Source organism: Meles meles, chromosome X (genome assembly GCF_922984935.1).
Source record: "Meles meles chromosome X, mMelMel3.1 paternal haplotype, whole genome shotgun sequence".
In the NCBI taxonomy this organism is placed as follows: domain Eukaryota; kingdom Metazoa; phylum Chordata; class Mammalia; order Carnivora; family Mustelidae; genus Meles; species Meles meles.
Window position 1 is genome coordinate 98,814,977 of NC_060087.1, and position 19,369 is coordinate 98,834,345.

Below are 19,369 nucleotides of genomic sequence, written 5' to 3' on the forward strand. Positions count from 1 at the left end.
CCCGCCGTGGCGGTCTTCCGTGGCCCTACCTGCGGCTCCTAGGGTGCTCAGCCCTTTACTGTGTGGCCAGGAGGGAATCCTTCGCGGAGACCCAGACTCTCCTTATAACCCACGGCCCTGTGGAAGGAGGTCCGGGGCGGGGCGGGGCGCGCCTTCCCTGCTCCTGGTATCCTCACACATTCCCCTCCCCCCGCACCCGCCACCGCCTCTCCCACACACCGCCCCGCGCCCACACACGCCGCTAACCCCAATTTCCCCACCAACTGCCCAAGGCAGGCAGTTGTCCATCTGCTCACACCAAGTCAGTGTCCGGAAAGTTGTGTGCGCTCCCTGTTTGGTGCGGTGGGGGGTTGCGGTAGGCTGGGGCATTGGTAGTGGAGCGAGAGGCCTCCGTTGGTAGTCGCTCACCTCCTTTCTGGCCGTCCCCATTCCCAACAAACAACCCCCACCGCCTAAGCCCCCCCCCCCCAACCTCGGAATCGACGCCGGAATCTGGCTCGAAATTCGGCCCCAACCGCCACCTCCGCAGAGGTTGGGATTCGTCAACGGTCAACTGAAGTGCTTGCCCTGTGTGGTGCCTACCCAGAGGGGACGGAGGGGATGAGTGGGTCACCCTGTCCTGAGGCCGGGGAGCCGGGCTTCGCTGGCCTTCTCCTGAATCTAGGTGGGCAAGGTGGGCGTGACGCGGCAGGAGCATGTCCTTGAGGGATGAGGGAGGGGTCCCGGCCAGGGATATCCAAGGCCACAGTCGCCATTTCCGACGTGCGGGCCGTGGGGATCCACTGGGGCCCGGGAACAGACACTGTTTGGGAAAGGACCACCAACCGGGGGCCAAGCCACCTGGGATCGGGGGCCCCCGCATTAACCTCCCTTGGCGCCACCCCGGACGTGAGACGGGCCAGGCGGGCTGCTGACGACTCTGGGAGCCAGGCCCTTCTTTGGCAAGGTGGCGCATCCCGCCGTGGCGGTCTTCCGTGGCCCTACCTGCGGCTCCTAGGGTGCTCAGCCCTTTACTGTGTGGCCAGGAGGGAATCCTTCACGGAGACCCAGACTGTCCCTATAGCCCACGTTCCTGTGGAAAGAGGTCCGCGGCGGGGCGAGCCTTTTCTGCTCCTGGTTTCCTCCCAGGTTCCGCAGCCCCACCACACCACTCCGCCTTTTCCCTCAAAAGCCCTCCCCCCGCGCCCGCAACCACCTCTCCCCCAACCCACCACGCGCCCACACACACCACTACCCTCAATTCCCCCACCAAATGCCCAAGGCAGGCAGTTGGCCCATCTGCTCACACCAGGTCAGTGTCAGGAAAGTTGTGTGCGCTCCCTGTTTGGTGGGGTCGACGGATTGCGGTGGGCTGGGGCGTTGGCAGCAGAGCGAGAGGCCTCCGTTGGTCGTCGCTCACCCCCTTTCTGGCCGACCCCACTCCCAACCCACCCCCCTCCAACGCCTAACTCCCCCACCCAACCTCGGTGTGGACCTCGGAATCTGGCACGATTGCGGGCACCAATTGCCACCTCCGCAGAGCTTGGGATTCGGCAACAGTCAACCGCCCTGCTTGCCCTGTGTGGTGCCTACCCAGAGGGGATGGAGGGGACGAGTGGGTCACCCCGGCCTGAGGTCGGGGAGCCGGGCTTTGCTGGCCTTCTCCTGAATCTAGGTGGGCAAGGTGGGCGTGACGCGGCAGGAGGATGTCCTTGAGGGATGAGGGAGGGGTCCCGGCCAGGGATATCCAAGGCCACGGTCGCCATTTCCGACGTGCGGGCCGTGGGGATCCACTGGGGCCCGGGAACAGACACTGTTTGGGAAAGGACCACCAACCGGGGGCCAAGCCACCTGGGATCGGGGGCCCCCGCATTAACCTCCCTTGGCGCCACCCCGGACGTGAGACGGGCCAGGCGGCGCATCCCGCCGTGGCGGTCTTCCGTGGCCCTACCTGCGGCTCCTAGGGTGCTCAGCCCTTTACTGTGTGGCCAGGAGGGAATCCTTCACGGAGACCCAGACTGTCCCTATAGCCCACGTTCCTGTGGAAAGAGGTCCGCGGCGGGGCGAGCCTTTTCTGCTCCTGGTTTCCTCCCAGGTTCCGCAGCCCCACCACACCACTCCGCCTTTTCCCTCAAAAGCCCTCCCCCCGCGCCCGCAACCACCTCTCCCCCAACCCACCACGCGCCCACACACACCACTACACTCAATTCCCCCACCAAATGCCCGAGGCAGGCAGTTGCCCCATCTGCTGACACCAGGTCAGTGTCAGGAAAGTTGTGTGCGCTCCGTTTGGTGGGGTCGGCGGATTGCGGTGGGCTGGGGCGTTGGTAGTAGAGCGAGAGGCCTCCGTTGGTCGACGCTCACCCCCTTTCTGGCCGACCCCACTCCCAACACACCCCCCAACCCCTAACACCACCCCCAACGTCGGTATGGACCCCGGAATCTGGCTCCAGTGCGGGCACCAACTGTCACCTCCGCAGAGCTTGGGATTCGTCAACGGTCTACCGCCCTGCTTGCCCTGTGTGGTGCCTACCCTGAGGGGATGGAGGGGACGAGTGGGTCACCCTGTCCTGAGGCCAGGGAGCCGGGCTTCGCTGGCGTACTCCTGAATCTAGGTGGGCAAGGTGGGCATGACGCGGCAGGAGGATGTCCTTGAGGGTTGAGGGAGGGGTCCCGGCCAGGGATATCCAAGGCCACAGTCGCCATTTCTGACGTGCGGGCCGTGGGGATCCATTGGTGCCCGGTAATAGACACTGTTTGGGAAAAGGACCGCCAACCCTGGGCCAAGCCCCCTGAGATAGGGGGCCCCCGCGTTACTCTCCTTTGGCGCCATCCTGGCCGTCAGACGGACCAGGCGGGCTGCCGACGAATGTGGGAGCCAGGCCCTTCTTTGGCAAGGCGGCGCATCCCGCCTTTTCCGTCTTCCGTGGCTCCTGCCTGCGGCTCCTAGGGTGCTCAGCCCTTTACTTTGTGGCCAGGAGGGAATCCTTCGCGGAGACCAAGACTCTCCTTATAACCCACGTCCCTGTGGAAGGAGGTCCGGGGCCAGGCGAGCCTTCTCTGCTCCTGGTTTCCTCATAGGTTCCGCAGCCCCACCACACCAGTCCGCCTTTTCCCTCAAAACCCCTACCCCCGCACCCGCAACCACCTCTCCCCCAACCCACCCCGCACCCACACACGCCGCTACCCTCAATTCCCCCACCAACTGCCCAAGGCAGGCAGTTGTCCATCTGCTCACACCAAGTCAGTGTCCGGAAAGTTGTGTGCGCTCCCTGTTGGTGCGGTGGGGGGGGTTGCGGGGGGCTGGGGCATTGGTAGTGGAGCAAGATGCCTCTGTTGGTCGTCGCTCCCCTTCTCTCTGGCCTACCCCCCGCCCAACCGCGGATGGACCCCAGAGTTTTGCTGAAGAGCCAGCCCCAACTGCCACTTCTGCAGAGCTTGGGATTCGTCAACGGTCAACCGCCCTGCTTGCCCTTTGTGGTGCCTACCCGGAGGGGAGCGAGTGGTTCACCGTGGCCCAAGGACGGGTATCTGGGCTTCGCCTGCCTACTCCTGACTCTAGGTGTACAAGGTGGGCGTGATGGGGCAGGAGGAGGTCCTTGAGGGCTGAGCGATCGGTCCGGGCCAAGGATATCCAACGCCACTGTCGCCATCTCCGACGTGGGCGCCGTGGGCATATATTGGGGCCCGGGCACAGACACTCTTTGGGAAACGGCTCGTAAACTCTGGGCCAAGCCCCCTGAGATAGGGGGCCCCCCGCGTTACCCTCCCTTGGCGCCACCCCGGCCGTCATACGGACCATGGGGGCGGCTGACGACTCTGGGAGCTAGGCCCTTTTTTGGCGAGGCGGCGCAATCCGCCTTGGCGGTCTTCCGTGGCTCCTGCCTGCGGCTCCTTGGGTGCTCAGGGTTTACTTTGTGGCCAGGAGGGAATCCCTAGAGCGGGTGGCCGACCTTGGAGAGTGGAGACTGGGGTTTTCAGTCAGGGTGGTCGTGGGGGGGCGTGGCAGGGCAGGACTGGACGGCAGAGTGGCTGGGTTGGACGAACTGTCTGCCAGCTGGCTTGCAGGGCAGGGCAGGGGAGAATGTTCTGGAAGACCCTTTGGACTTGAGTCCGGTCCGGGTCAGGCTTCTGTCAGAGGTGAGAAGCGCATGGTCACGGGCCCACCCGAGAGGGTCGGCGGCTGTTCACCCCTTTCCGTGCCAGCTGCTGTCTTAGTTCCTTTCACGTGGGTGCCGGGGATTGCCGGGAGCAGCGGGCCTGGACCCGTGCCATCGGGAACACGTCCTTCTGGGCCCATGCGGCGATGTCTTGGGGAGGATACATCCATTTGCCGAGCGCTGGGCTCCAAGATCAAAGAACAGGGCCCCTCGGGTGCCTGTCCTTTCTCCCCCTCCTTGTAGATGCGGCCCCAGCCCTTAGCCCTTGGGCTTGAGTCTCCCTCGTGGGCAGGGTTTGTGTCCTTCAGAAAGGGTTGGTAGGGCTGACAGGTGAAAAAAGGACCCGAAGCAACCTCCAGGCCTGGAGACCGACGGCGGGGCCGTGGTGGCCGTGGTATGTGTTGCGGGGGGCAGTTGTTGCTAGGGGCCTGGGGTGTTGCTTTCCACGGGTGGGACGGAATAGCCACTCCGTTCCAAGGAAGAATGAGGTAGTGAGCTTCTTAGGACAGACTTCTGGGGAGAGTCAGCCCCTCTGGTTTGCAGGGCAGAGAGCGAAAGTGGTCCCCAAGGGTTGAAGCTGCACTGAGAGCAGGGAGAGAGGTCCGCCTGGATGACAGGTGCACCCCTCTGCCCTTGGGCAATCAGAGGGCAGTAGAGACAGAGGTCCATCATTCATTCACCTGCACAGGTGAGTGGAGCGTGTAGTCCACCTCCTGAGGACGGAAAGGGTGACATCCAGCAGTGATCTCCCTTCTTTCCGGGGGATACTGAGTGTGTGTGTGTGTGAGTGTGATCGTGGGAAGGAGTGCTAGCGTGCATTTTGCGAGACCCTAAGGGTGTTTCCGAGCGTCTTTGTGGTGTGAGAGAGACGATGTGTGTGAGGTGTCCACCGTGGCCTGTGGGCCGATTGACGGGAAAGAGGAGCTGCAGTGTTTGCGTTGGCCTGGTGTACCCGTGGGCTGGGAACGACCCGGGTCCTGGAGCACAGGGACGTGCGTGAGGGTTGCGCCTCCCGTGGGAGCTGTCCAGAGATGGAGGCCAGGCCGCGGTGAGGGCCAGGTGCCCGGGACCCCTCCGTCCTCTGGTCGCGGGAGGTGGACCTCACTGTTGACCCCATGGCTGGTGCCCGCGGGCTGCACCGCCGCCGCCGACCTTGGTGTGTGGACGCTCGGAGGCCTCGGGGTCAGGCTGGCCTCTCGCTGAGTCCTGACTGAGGCCGGGCACGTACCTGTGGGGCGTGGCTGGGGTTCTGGGCCCCGGACCAGAGGAGCGTGTCTTCCCGGGTGTCTTGCAGAGCCGTGCGGGCCAAGATGGAGCCCCCGATGGGTTCGCGGCCACTGCCGGGAGCCTCGGTGACCCTGGCTGGGTCTTGCTGAGCTTCGCCCTTGTGTTTTGGATGCCACCCGGTCACGAGGACCTAGAGAGGAGCGAGGCTCCCTGCTCCCTGTAACCCCACAGGCTCCGCCCATGAGAGCCAGAGGAGGAGAAAGATGGAGGCCGCCATGTTGGAGCCAGGGTAGAGACGGCTTGGCCTTTTTTCTTAGGTGAAGGGAGGAGGAGAGGCCCTGGAGGAAGGGCCCCTTTGCACAGGTGGTGCTCTACTGCCATCAAACGGAAGTCATTGCAGATCTAGTTAGCATTGCTGTGGCTTTAAGTGGATAGCAGTGAATTATTCGAGGATTTTCTGGTTGTTCTAGTTGGGTCTAGAGACAGGGGTTTTGTCTTACCCTGTTTACTTGAGGTTTAGAGCTCTTATCTACCACTCCAGTATCCTGTTGAAAAGGGGCACAAGGGAAGCATCCTCATCACGTTCTGTTTTGGGGAAAGATGGTTTCGGTAGCTTGGTAATGACATTTTTTTTTCAGTCATTAAATATTTCATGTTTAGTGTGGGTGATGTAAAATGAGGCATTTTCAAGGTTGATATTTCTTTTTTATAAGAAGTGCTTAAATGTGTATGGTAATTGTCTTGCTATCCATTTTCTTTGTTTCAGTCCATTTTCATTCCCATTATCCAATGTAGTTTTGCAGTAGTTTTATGTATCACAAGCTGTGATTTTAAACAACATTCAGAAATATTTGTATATTTTATAAGAAATATAAAAATATTAAAATATATTTATAAATATATTTTTTATTTAGGTCATTTCAGTTGAGGGTGGATTGATTTTCATTCTTAGGTTGCATGTTTTATGAAGAAACTGCAGATATTATAGAATACACATATGCATTTGCAGAGAAACCAAGTTCTTTATTTCTTCGTTTTTCAAGCTGGAAAACTGTATTTTTGGAATATCCTTTGTAGGATAATCAGATAGCGTAAATGTAGTGTTGCTTTCCCAAAACTGCATTGTCTTTTTGAAGAATGGCTTATTCCACCAGTGAGTTCACAATCGCTTTAAATTATGCCATGTGAATAGTGTGTCTGGTTTACAAGAAGGTTTTGCTGTTAAATTGCTAAGTATACTTTACTATGTTGTGTTCACTTTTGCACACTTGGTGGCAGCAGATAGGTTATTAGTTGTTGATGGACACCATCTTCTGTGAATAGTCCACACTGACTTGGCAGTGTGCTCACATCACAAAAATAATAGAATCATTTCTGGGCACCAACTCTCACACATCACTTGGATGGAAAAAGATGTGTCAATTCCATACATTCAAATGCTACATGATCTTACTCTGGATTCTTAATTATCTTCAAAACTACTTCAGGTCATCAGCTGTTTGCACCCTGAATTTGTGTAAGACCTGAACCATGAGGTCACAAAGCAGTGTAAGTTTCCTGGAATTCAAGTCAGGGGGTCCATTTCAGCCAGCACATTCTTCTGTTTTGTATATAAACTAAAGCAACGCAGCTCGGTTCAGGGCACAGTCTACCAGAAAGCATCAGGAGATTCTGGTGAGCCATGTCCAGGCCCTCTCCCCAGAGTCACATCCATTCTTCAATAACGCAACTCATACTTGTCACAGTTTCATAGCTCAGCCATCTTCCTACCTTGATGGCCTCCAGACTAAGTCTTCAACCTCTGTTCTTCCTTCTTGCCCCAAGTCCAGGCTGCTTGGGCATCCTATAGTGATTTCTATTATACCGTTTGCTTCCTGAAAATTCATGAGGCTCATATCTTGTCTGTGTAAACATGCTATTAAAGCTTCACTACAGAAAATGACATTTTTATTTTAAATTTTAGGTGAAGTATCAATTTTCTCATTATCTGTGAATAAAGACAGAAAAGGATTATTCTTGTACCCACAGTACTATAATCTTAATAAAATATTAACCATGTTTTCTTCTAGCTGTTTTATAATTTTGCTTTTTATATTTAGGGCTTTAAAATAATCTGCATTAATTTTTATATCTAGTGTAGTATAAGTGTCCAACTTCTTTCTTTTATATGTGGATATCCAGTTGGCCAAACACTACTTGTTGAAGAGACTGTGTTTTCACCCTTGGGAGGTATTCATATTGTTGCTGAAAATGATTCGCTCATATACATGACTGTTGTGCGTCTGGCTCTGGTCTTCTCCATTGTTCTATATATCTGACTTCATGGCAGTTCCATGCTGTTTTGATTATTGCATAAAAATTTTCTAGCAAATTTTAAAATCAGGGTCTGTGAATCCTCCACCTTTGTTCTTTTTCAAGATTGTTTTGAGTCTTTGGTGGTCCCTTGAAATTCCTTTATGAATTTTTTTAAAAAGATTTTATTTATTTATATGGCAGGCAGAGAGGCAGGCAGAGACAGAGGAAGCAAGCTCCCCGCTGAGCAGAGAGCCTGATGCGGGGCTCTATCCCAGGATGCTGGGATCGTGACCTGGGCTGAAGGCAGAGGCTTTAACCCACTGAGCCACCCAGGCACCCCAAAATTCCTTTATGAATTTTAGGATGATTTCTATTTCTGCAAAAACACATCATGGTATTTTAATGGGGATTGCACTGAATCTGAAGATAGCCGTGGGTACTGCTGACATCTTATCCCACAGTACGTCTTTCCATACATTTGTGTATTCTTTACGTTTTTCATCAATATTTTGTAGTTTTAAGTATTCAACTTTTCTCCTCTTTGGTTAGGTTTATTAAACCATTAGTATTATTTTTGATGGTATTGTAAATAGAATTCTCTTCATAATTTCCTTTATAGAGTCTTCCTTTAGCCTAAATTTTAATTTCTTTAGCAAGCATCATTGTTTCATTAATTGATAAAGGGCATCCTCATTTCAGATCCTCCTATCTCACAGATCTGTAAAAAGATGAAAACATAAACAACTATTATTGTTATCACTTGCAGAAGGACCCAGAGAATTCTAGGGTTTTCATGTGTTGTTGCTACACATGGGAAAGAAGCTATAATTATTTTTGTTAAAAAATTCATTTCTGTGTTATGTTCTCTTAGGCAGCCATTTTCTTAATACAATGCTAATTTAAAAGTCATAATTAAAATTCCTTGTTTGTGTACCAGAAAAATGTCCCAGTATGGAGATCTGCCTGAAAGAACTTCCTCGAAATCCTATTGTCCAGTAGTAAACATAATGCATAGTCTGATCATTTAACCTTTTTTTTTTAACCATGTGTAAATGACTAAGAGGACATAGATATCTGGATATACATGCAAGAAACAAATATATGTGCATAGAGTAGACTTTTGTCCTTTATTTGTATAAATGTAATGATATAACCTACACTTTCTTCAGATTTGCTTAGAGCTTGAAACAAACATGAACTTTCTCATACATAACCAAATAAACACAGCATGGATTTATATTGAAGGGAGGCAGAATATGCAACCTCCAAATGTGCCACTTTGGTATAAAGACTATTGAGTTGAAGGCAATTAAGCAGACGCCTATACAAGCAAAGCTCCCAGCTGTCTCCCCATTTGCCTAAAAGTAGGGCATAAATTTAAAAAAGATGTCCTCTCCTCTATCTCTACCTGGAAGGAGAAAATTTATTCCCTGGAGAAAACATTAGTCCCTTAGCCTAGAGAGAGCACTGGAGAAATCTACATAATGGATTTTACCAGCTAACCCTTATCTACCATTAGTTTCTGATATATTTGCCTTCTCACAATTTATTGTCCTGGAGACTCAATGTCTTTTTCTATTATCATGTAATTACTCTAAAAGTTTGTTCCTCTGCTAAAATACTATGTAAACTCAAGTTGTAACCAAGCCTTTGTGTTGCTCACCTCTGGGGACCCCCAGGTGTCATAGGGAGGATACAAAGGTTAATAAACCTGTTTGTTTACTCTTGTTCATCTGTCTTAGGGTCCTGGGATCGAGCCCTGCATCAGATTCCCTGCTTCTCCCTCTCCCTCTGCCTACCCCTCCCCCCACTCATGCATGTGCTTTTTCAAATAAAATTATAAAATAAAATTTTCAAAAACAAAACAAAACAGGCATTTCTTGAAGCCCATTACCTCGTGCGCTTGATCTTGGTGTCATGAGTTTGAGCCCAATGTTGGGGTAAAGTTTACTTAAAAAAAAAAAAAAAAGCAAAACTCTTAAAAAAGCTTTTGTGCAAATAAAGGAAACTAACAAAACAACAAGGCAACATGCTAAATGGAGGAAGATATTTTCAAGTGATATATCTGATAAAGGGTTGATATCTAAAATATATAAAGAACTTAAACAACTCAACACCAGAAACCCAAATAATCTGATTAGCAATGAGCACAAGACCCGAATAGACATTTTTCCAAAGACATACAAATGGCCAACAGACAAATGAAAAGATGAACATCACTCATCAGCAGGGAAATGCAAATCAGAGCTACAATGAAATATCACCATACACCTATAAGAATGGCTACAATCAAAAACACAATAAATTACAAGTGTTATCAAGGATATGGAGAAAAAGGAATCCTGCTGCACTGTTCGTGGGAATATCAGCACAGGCCCCTGCCCACACTATGTCTCCTGAACAGAGAGTTCTGTAGGGCTTCAGTTCTGGTGTGGGTGGTGACTGGCCTCATTTCACAAGCAGACCAGAGCACAGCTAGTTAAAACTTGACATATTTAGGACAGGGGCCAGACACTGCCACCAGCAGGCAAGGAAAGCATCTGCAGATGATTGGCCTGAAGAACAGAGCGAGAACACAACAGCAGAACACATGAAGAACACACTGGAAACATTATTACCTGGAGCACCAGGACCTGGGAAAGACATGACCTCTTATTATTACTTTCAGAACTAGGAGACATGACTGGCTTTTCTAACACAGAGAAGGATGCAGAGACTTAGGGGGAAAAAAAGCAAACAGGAAAAAAAGAGGAATTTATCCCAAATGAAAGAACAAGATAAGGCCACAAGCAGAGATCTGAGCAAAACAGAAGTAACATGCCTGATGGAGAATTTAAAGCAATGATCATAAGGATGATCACTGAACTTGAGAAAAGAATGGAAGACATCATTGAGACCCTTACCATAGAGACCAAAGAGTTAAGAATCAATCAATCACAGATGAGTTCAATCAATGAGATTAGAAACAGGCTTGATGCAATGAACAGCAGGCTGGAAGAAGCAGAGGAACAAATTAATGACCCAGAAGACAACCTAATGGAAAGCAGTGAAGCTGAACAAAAGGGGGGAAAAGCATTATGCAAAATGAGACTAGACTTAGGGAACTCAGTGATTCCATCAAACGAAAAAACAGTTGTATTGTACGAGTCCTAGAAGAAGAGAGAGAAAAGAAGGCAGAAAATTTGAAGAAATAATAGCTGAAAACATCCCTAACCTGGGGAAGGAAACAGACATCCAGATCCAGGAGGCACAGAGAACTTCCAACAAAATCAACAAAAGCAGACCCACAGTAAGACATACTGTAATTAAATTCACAAAATATAATGATAAAGGAAGAAAACCTATTCTTTAAAAGATTTTATTTATTTGACAGAGATCACAAGTAGGCAGAGAGGCAGGCAGAAAGAGAGGGGGAGGCAGGCTCCCTGCTGAGCAGAGAGCCCAAACCGGGGCTTGATCCCAGGACTCTGGGATCATTACCTGAGCTGAAGGCAGAGGCTTTAACCCACTGAGCCACCCAGGCACCCCCAAAAATCTTTTTTTAACAAAGAAAAACCTTAGGGGTGCCTGGGTGGCTCAGAGGGTTAAGCCTCTGCCTTCGGCTCAGGTCGTGATCTCAGGGTCCTGGGATCAAGCCCCGCATCGGGCTCTCTGCTCAGCGGAGAGCCTGCTTCCCCATCTCTCTGCCTGCCTCTCTGCCTACTGTGATCTCTCTCTAAAAAAAAAAAAAAAATCTTAAAAGTAGGAAGACGAAATAAGTCAGTAACTTATAAGGGAAAACCCATGAAGCCAGGAGATTTTTCAAACAAACTTTGCAAGCCAACAAGCAGTGCCATGATGTATTCAAAGTGCTGAATGGGAAAAATCTGCAGCTAAGAATACTACATCAGCAAGGTTATCACTGAGAATAAAAGGACAGATAAGGAGTTTCCCAGATGCAACAAAAATTAAAGGAGTTCATGATCACTAAACTAGTCCTGCAAGAAACAGTAAAGAGGACTCTCTGAGTGGAAAGGAGACCAAATGTGACAGTATAAATGTAGGAAATACTAAAGAAGTAAAAACGAATATTTCTTTTTTTAAAGGAATATTTCTATAAAAAATTAAGGCAAGTAACTCACAGATAAAGGACATAAAAATATATACCTAAAACATGAGGAGGAGAGAAGAAAAGAATGGGTTCAAATTTAAACAGCCATCAACTTAATGAAGACTCTTAGATGCAGAAAAGGTTATATACAAACCTAATGGTTACCATATAGCAAAAACTACCAAAAAACATGCAAAGAACAGAGAAAAAAAATCCACATAGATCACTAAAGAAAATAAGCAAGACATGAAGGAAACACAAAAAAGGATCAGAGAAAATGTCCAGAAGCAATAAAACAAGTAATAAAAAGGCAATAAATATGTATATATCAATAATTAAATTGAATGTAAATGGACTGAATGCTCCACTCAAAAGACAAAAGGTGTCAGAATAGATAAAACAAACGAGACCCATGTATATGTTGCCTGTAAGAGGCTCAGTTTAGAACTAAAGACATCTTTAGATTGAAAGTGAAGGCATGGAGAAATATGAGTCATACAAATAGATGTCAAAAGAAAGCCAGAGTAGCAAAGCTTATGTGGGACGAACTAGACTTTAAAACAAAGACTGTAGAGCAAGAGACAAAGAAGGGCACTATGTAATAATAAAGGGGACAGTCCAACAAGAAGATATAACAATTGTAAATATATAAAACAGTAATAAACATGACGGAACTCATTGATAATACAATAATAGTAGAGGACTTTAACAACTCACTTACATCAATGGAAAGATAATGTAAACAAAATAAAAAAGGAAACAATGTTTTTGAATGACACACTGGACTAGATGGACTTAACAAATATACTGAGAACATTCTATCCTAAAACAGTAGAATACACATTCTTTTTAAGTACACATGGATCATTCACTAGAGTAGATCACTTATTAGGTCACAAAAGAGTTCTCAACAAATAAAAAAAGACTGAAAGGATACCAAGTACCTTTTCTGACCACAACACTATGAAACTAGAAATCAACCACAAAAAATCTGGAAAGACCACAAACATATGGAGGTTAAACAACATGCTATTAAACAATGAATTGGTTATCCAGGAAATCAAAGAAAAAAAAATTTTTTAAATACATGGAAACAACTGAAAATGAAAACAAAACAGTCCAAAAACCATTGGGATGCAGCAAAAGCAGTCCTAAGAGGAGAGTACATAGCAATATAAACCCTACATCAAGAAGCAAGAAAAACCTCAAATAACCTGATCACACACCTAAAGGAGCTAGAAAAGAACAACAAATGAAGCTTAAACTAGCAGGAGGAAGGAAATAATAAAGATTAGAGCAGAAATAAATGATACAGAAACTAAACAAATAATAGGTCAATGAAACCAAGAGCTGGTTCTTTGAACAAAATTAATAAAATTGAGAAACCTCCAGCCAGACTTATCAGAAGAAAAGAAAAAGGATCCAAATAAATAAGATGACAAATGAGAGAGGAGAAATTACAACCAACACCACAGAAATACAAACAACTCTAAGAGAAAATTAAGAAAATCTGTATGACAAATTGGAAACCTAAAAGAAATGGGTAAATTCCTAAAAATATATAAATTACCAAAACTGAAACACAAAGAAATAGAAAACATAAACAGACTGATAACCAGCAAAGAAATTGAATCAGTAATCGAAAAACTCCCAAAAACAAAGGACCAGTGCCAGATGGCTTCAGAGGCAAATCCTACCATTTTTTTTATTGTGTTACGTTAGTCACCATACAGTATATCATTAGCTTTTGTTGTAGTGTTCCATGATCCACTGTTTGTGTGTAACACCCAGTGCTCCATGCAATCCATGCCCTCCATAATACCCATCACCAGGCTTACCCATCCCCCTCCCCCCTCCCCTCTAAAACCCTCAGTTTGTTTCCCAGTGTCCATAGTCTCTCATGGTTTGTTCCCATTCTGATTTCTCCCCATTCATTTTTCACTTCTAACAAACGTTTATTTATTTTCTTATTTTTATTTGACACAGATCACAAGTAGGCAGAGAGAGAGAGAGAGGAGGAAGCAGGCTCCCCACCGAGTAGAAAGCCCAACAGGGGGCTTGATCCCAGGAGGTTGGGATCATGACCTCAGCCGAAGGCAAAGGCTTTAACCCACTGAGCCACCCAGGCGCCCCTCTACCAAACATTTAAAGAAAAGTTAATACCTATTCTTCTTAAACCATTCCAAAACATAGAAAAGGAAAGAAAATGTCCAACTCCATTCTATGAGACCAGCATTATGCTGATCCCAAAACCAGGTAAAGATACTAAAAAAAAAAAAAAAAAAAGAAAGAAAAGAAAGAGAGAGAGCAAGAGCAAGAGAGAACACCAAGGCCAATAGCTCTGGTGACAAAAATGTAAAAACTCTCAATAAAATACCAGCACACCAAATGTAACAGTAGATAAAAAAAAAAAAAAAAAAAAAAAAAAAAAAAAACATGCACTATGATCAAGTGGGATTTATTCCTGGGTTGCAAGGGTGGTTCAATATTTGCAAATCAATCAATGAGACACATCACACCAATAAGAGAAAGGATAAAAACCAGGTGATCAGTAGATATAGAAATAGCATTTCACAAAGTACAATATTCATTGATGATAAAAACCCTCAACAAAGTTTAGAGGGAACATACCTCAACATCATAAAGGCCATTATCATGCTAAATGGGGAAAAGCACAGCTTTTCCTTTATGGTCAGGAATAAAACAGGGATGTCCACTCTCAACACTTTTATTCAACATAGTAAGGGAGGTCCTAGTAATGGCAATCAGACAACAAAAGAAATAAAAGTCATCCAAACTGATAAGGACAGAGTAAACCTTTTACTATTTGCAGATGTCCTGGTACTATATACAGAAAACCAAAAGGACTCCACCAAGAAACTGCTAGAACTTATAAATGAATTCAGTAAATTTGCAAGATACAAATCAATATATAGAAATCTTGTATTTCTATACACCGATAATGAAGCAGCAGAAAAAGCAATTAAGTGATGAATATCATTTACAACTGCACCAAAAACAATGGAAAAAGATGACTACAAGTGACATAACTGATACAGGGTTAGGTTCCAAAATACATAAAGAACTAATAAAACTCAACACCCAGAAAATGAATATTCCAATAAAAAATGCGCAGAAGACATGAATAGAAATTTTTCCAAAGAAGACATATAGATGGCCAACAGACACATGAAAAGATGCTCAACGTCACTCATCATCAGGGAAATGCAAATTAATATTATAATGAGTATCTCCTCACACCTGTCAGAATGGCCAAAATCAACAACACAAGAAACAGGTGTTGGCCAAGAACCATAAGATACCTGGGAATAAACCTAACCAAAGAGGTAAAGGACCTGTACTCGAGGAACTACAGAACACTCATGAAAGAAATTGAAGAAGACACAAAAAGATGGAAGACCGTTCCATGCTCTTGGATTGGAAGAATAAACATTGTTAAAATGTCTATACTGCCTAGAGCAATCTATACTTTTAATGCCATTCCAATCAAAATTCCACCGGTATTTTTCAAAGAGCTGGAGCAAATAATCTAAAATTTGTATGGAATCAGAAGAGACCCCGAATTGCTAAGGAAATGTTGAAAAACAAAAACAAAACTGGCGGCATCACGTTAACCGATTTCAAGCTTTACTACAAAGCTGTGATCACCAAGACAGCGTGGTACTGGCATAAAAACAGACACATTGACCAGTGGAACAGAGTAGAGAGCCCAGATATGGACCCTCAACTCTATGGTCAAATAATCTTCGACAAAACAGGAAAAAATATACAATGGAAAAAAAAACAGTCTCTTCAATAAATGGTGCTGGGAAAACTGGACAGCGATATGTAGAAGAATGAAACTCGACCATTCTCTTACACCGTACACAAAGATAAACTCGAAATGGATAAAAGACCTCAAGGTGAGACAGGAATCCATCAGAATCCTAGAGGAGAACATAGGCAGTAACCTCTTTGATATCAGCCACAGCAAGTTCTTTCAAGATATGTCTCCAAAGGCAAAGGAAACAAAAGCAAAAATGAACTTTTGGGACTTCATCAAGATCAAAAGCTTTTGCACAGCAAAGGAAACAGTCAACAAAACAAAAAGGCAACCCACGGAATGGGAGAAGATATTTGCAAATGACAGTACAGACAAAAGGTTGATATCCAGGATCTATAAAGAACTCCTCAAACTCAACACACACAAAACAGATAATCATATCAAAAAATGGGCAGAAGATATGAACAGACACTTCTCCAACAAAGACGTACAAATGGCTATCAGACACATGAAAAAATGTTCATCATCACTAGCCATCAGGGAGATTCAAATTAAAACAACATTGAGATATCACCTGACACCAGTTAGAATGGCCAAAATTAGCAAGACAGGAAACAACGTGTGTTGGAGAGGACGTGGAGAAAGGGGAACCCTCTTACACTGTTGGTGGGAATGCAAGTTGGTGCGGCCACTTTGGAGAACAGTGTGAAGATTCCTCAAGAAATTAAGAATAGAGCTTCCCTATGACCCTGCAATTGCACTGCTGGGTATTTACCCCAAAGATACAGATGTAGTAAAAAGAAGGGCCATCTGTACCCCAATGTTTATTGCAGCAATGGCTACGGTTGCCAAACTGTGGAAAGAACCAAGATGCCCTTCAACAGATGAATGGATAAGGAAGATGTGGTCCATATACACGATGGAGTATTATTCCTCCATCAGAAAGGATGAATACCCAACTTTTGTAGCAACATGGACGGGACTGGAAGAGATTATGCTGAGCGAAATAAGTCAAGCAGAGAGAGTCAAGTATCATATGGTCTCACTTATTTGTGGAGCATAACAAATAACATGGAGGACATGGGGAGATGGAGAGGAGAGGGAATTGAGGGAAACTGGAAGGGGAGATGAACCATGAGAGACTATGGACTCTGAAAAACAACCAGAGGGTTTTGAAGGGGCGGGGGTGTGGGAGGTTGAGGAACCAGGTGGTGGGTAATAGGGAGGGTACATACTGCATGGAGCACTGGGTGTGATGCCAAAACAATGAACACTGTTATGCTGTAAATAAACAAATAATAAAAAATAAAAAATAAATAAAATAAAAAAAGAAACAGGTGTTGGTAGCGATGTGGAGAAAGGGGAACCTCTTGCACTGCTGGTAGGATTGCAGACTGATGCAGCCACTGTGGAGAACGGTAGGGAGGTTGTCCAAAAAGTTAAAAATAGAACTACCCTATGATTGATCTAGCAATTGCACTACTAGTATTTACCCAAGGAATACAAAAATACTAATTCAAAGGGGTATATGCACCCCAATATTTACAGCAGCATTATCTACAAAAGCTAAAATTATGGAAACAGCCCAAGTATCCATTGACTGATGAAAGGATAAAGAATTAGTCGTATATAAACATGAAGGAATATTACTCAGCCATAAAACTAACGAAATCTTTCCATTTGCATAGACATGGATGGAGCTAGAGAAGATTATGCTAAGTGAAATAAATCAACAGAGAGGGATAAATACCATATAATTTCACTCATATGTAGTTTAAGAAACAAAGCAAATGAGCAATAGGGAAAAAAAGAGGGGCAAACCAAGAAACAGACTCTTAACTGTAGAGAACAAACTGATGGTCACCAGAGGGAGAGGGGTGTGGGGTACAGGGGCTGGGGATTAAGGAGGGCACTTGCTGTGGGGAACACAAGGTATTGTATGGAGGTGCTGAATCACTGTATTGTACACCTCAAACTTCAAAACTTAAGAAGAAGGGATTAAGAGTACACTTATCTTGATGACCACTGAGTAATGTATAAAATTGCTGAATCATTATAGTGTATCCGGAAACTAACAGAACAGTGTATGTTAATTATACTTCAATTTAAAAGAAAAAGGAATGCACACCCTGCATGAACCGCAGAGCAGCACAACTGGCCTGTTGTCCACCTCTAATGTCACTGAGTCTCCTACCTCCATTCCACTCTTACAGAGGACCTGCACAGGCTCGGTAACCCACCCCATGACTGGTGACATGGGGTTCCTCCTAGCCTTGGCTCTGGCTCTGATTCACAGCCCTTTTATATACCCATTTCCCTGCTTTTTGAGCAGAAGTGGAGGGGAATTTCCAGGGCAGCAGGGAAAGAACAAAACTGGAACCTTGTGAGGTTTTTCCTGGCCAGACTTGCAATTTTCCATTTCAGGTCAATACAGAGAATCTCAAAAAACCCAGGTATCTTCTGAAAAGATGAAGAAAATTGATAAACCTTTAGCCAGACCTATAAGGAAGGAAAGATCATGCAAATAAATAAAATCAGAAATAAAAGAAGTTACAAGCGACAGCGCAGAAACAGAAAGGATTGAGACTACTACTCAAAATTATATGCCAACAAATTGGACAACCTAGATGAAATGGATAAATTCTTAGAAACACACAATCTTCCAATACTGAATCAAGCACAAACAAAAGATGTGAACAGACCAATTACTGCCAACCCAAATGAATCAGTAATCTGAAAACTTCCAACTACTAATTATATGTTGATTTGGTCATCAAAATGCTCCCAACACACAAAAGTCCAGGAACAGATGGCTTCACAGGTGAATTTTACAAAATATTTAAAGAAGAGTTAAGACATATCTTTCTTAAATTCCAAAAAATAAAAGAGGAAGGAGCATTTCCAATTTCATTCTACAAGGCCAGTGTTACCCTGGCTATAAAACCAGAGAAGGACACTACAAAAACAAAATTATAGATCACTATTCCTGATGAACTTAGATGCACAAATCCTCAGCAGAATGTTAGCAAATCAAATTTAACAATACATTAAAGAGATCATTCATCACAATCAAGTGGTATTTATTCAAGGGACGAATGAATGGCTTAGTATCCATAAATCGATCAACATGATTTAGCACATTAATAAGGAATAAAAATCATATTATCATCTTATTAGAAGTAGAAAAACATGACAACAGTCAACATCCTTTTTTTTTTTTTTAAAGTGGGAGCAGGACGAGGGGCAGAGTAAGAGAAAGTAAGAGAATCCTCTTTTTCTTTTTTAAAGTGTGTGTGTGTGGTTTTTTTTTTTAAAAAAAAAAGATTTTATTTATTTATTTGACAGATCACAAGTAGGCAGAGAAGCAGGCAGAGAGAGGAAACAGGCTTCCTGCTAGGCAGAGAGCCAGATGCAGGGCTCGATCCCAGGAGCCTGAGATCATGACCTGAGCCGAAGGCAGAGGCTTAAGCCGCTGAACCATCCAGGCACCCCAGAATCCTCTTCTTAAAAAAGACTTTATTTCAGAAAGAGAGAAAGAGAACCAAGTTTTGGTTGAGGGGGAAGGAAGAGAGGGAGAGGGACAAGCAGACTCTACACAGCATGGAGCCTGTTGCAGGGCTTGATCTCAGGACTCTGAGATCATGACCTGAGCTGAAATTAAGAGATGGATGTTTGGGGTGACTAGGTGGCTCGATCAGTTAAGCGTCTGCCTTCAGCCCGGGTCATGATCCTGGAGTCCTTGCATCAAGCCCCAAATCAGGCCCCCTGGTCAATGGGGTGTCTGCTTCTGCCTCTCACTCTGCCCCTCCCCCTGCTTGTGCTCTCTCTGTCTCA

At 45.7% G+C, this 19,369-nt stretch overlaps 1 protein-coding gene across 2 annotated transcripts in view; it reads right to left on the reverse strand.

Annotated features, from left to right (window-relative positions):
- Positions 1-6,962: 6,962 nt before the first annotated feature.
- LOC123934933 (translation initiation factor IF-2-like) overlaps positions 6,963-19,369 on the reverse strand; it is a 59,721-nt gene continuing 47,314 nt past the window's right edge. The window contains exon 3 of one of the 2 annotated variants that reach the window (XM_045995173.1): positions 6,963-7,353. In XM_045995173.1, the coding sequence (XP_045851129.1) occupies positions 7,319-7,353 (35 nt within the window). In that variant the 3' untranslated portion in view covers positions 6,963-7,318. Of the gene's footprint in view, positions 7,354-8,059; positions 8,380-19,369 lie in introns of those variants that run through there. The other variant, XM_045995174.1, reaches the window with a different exon arrangement.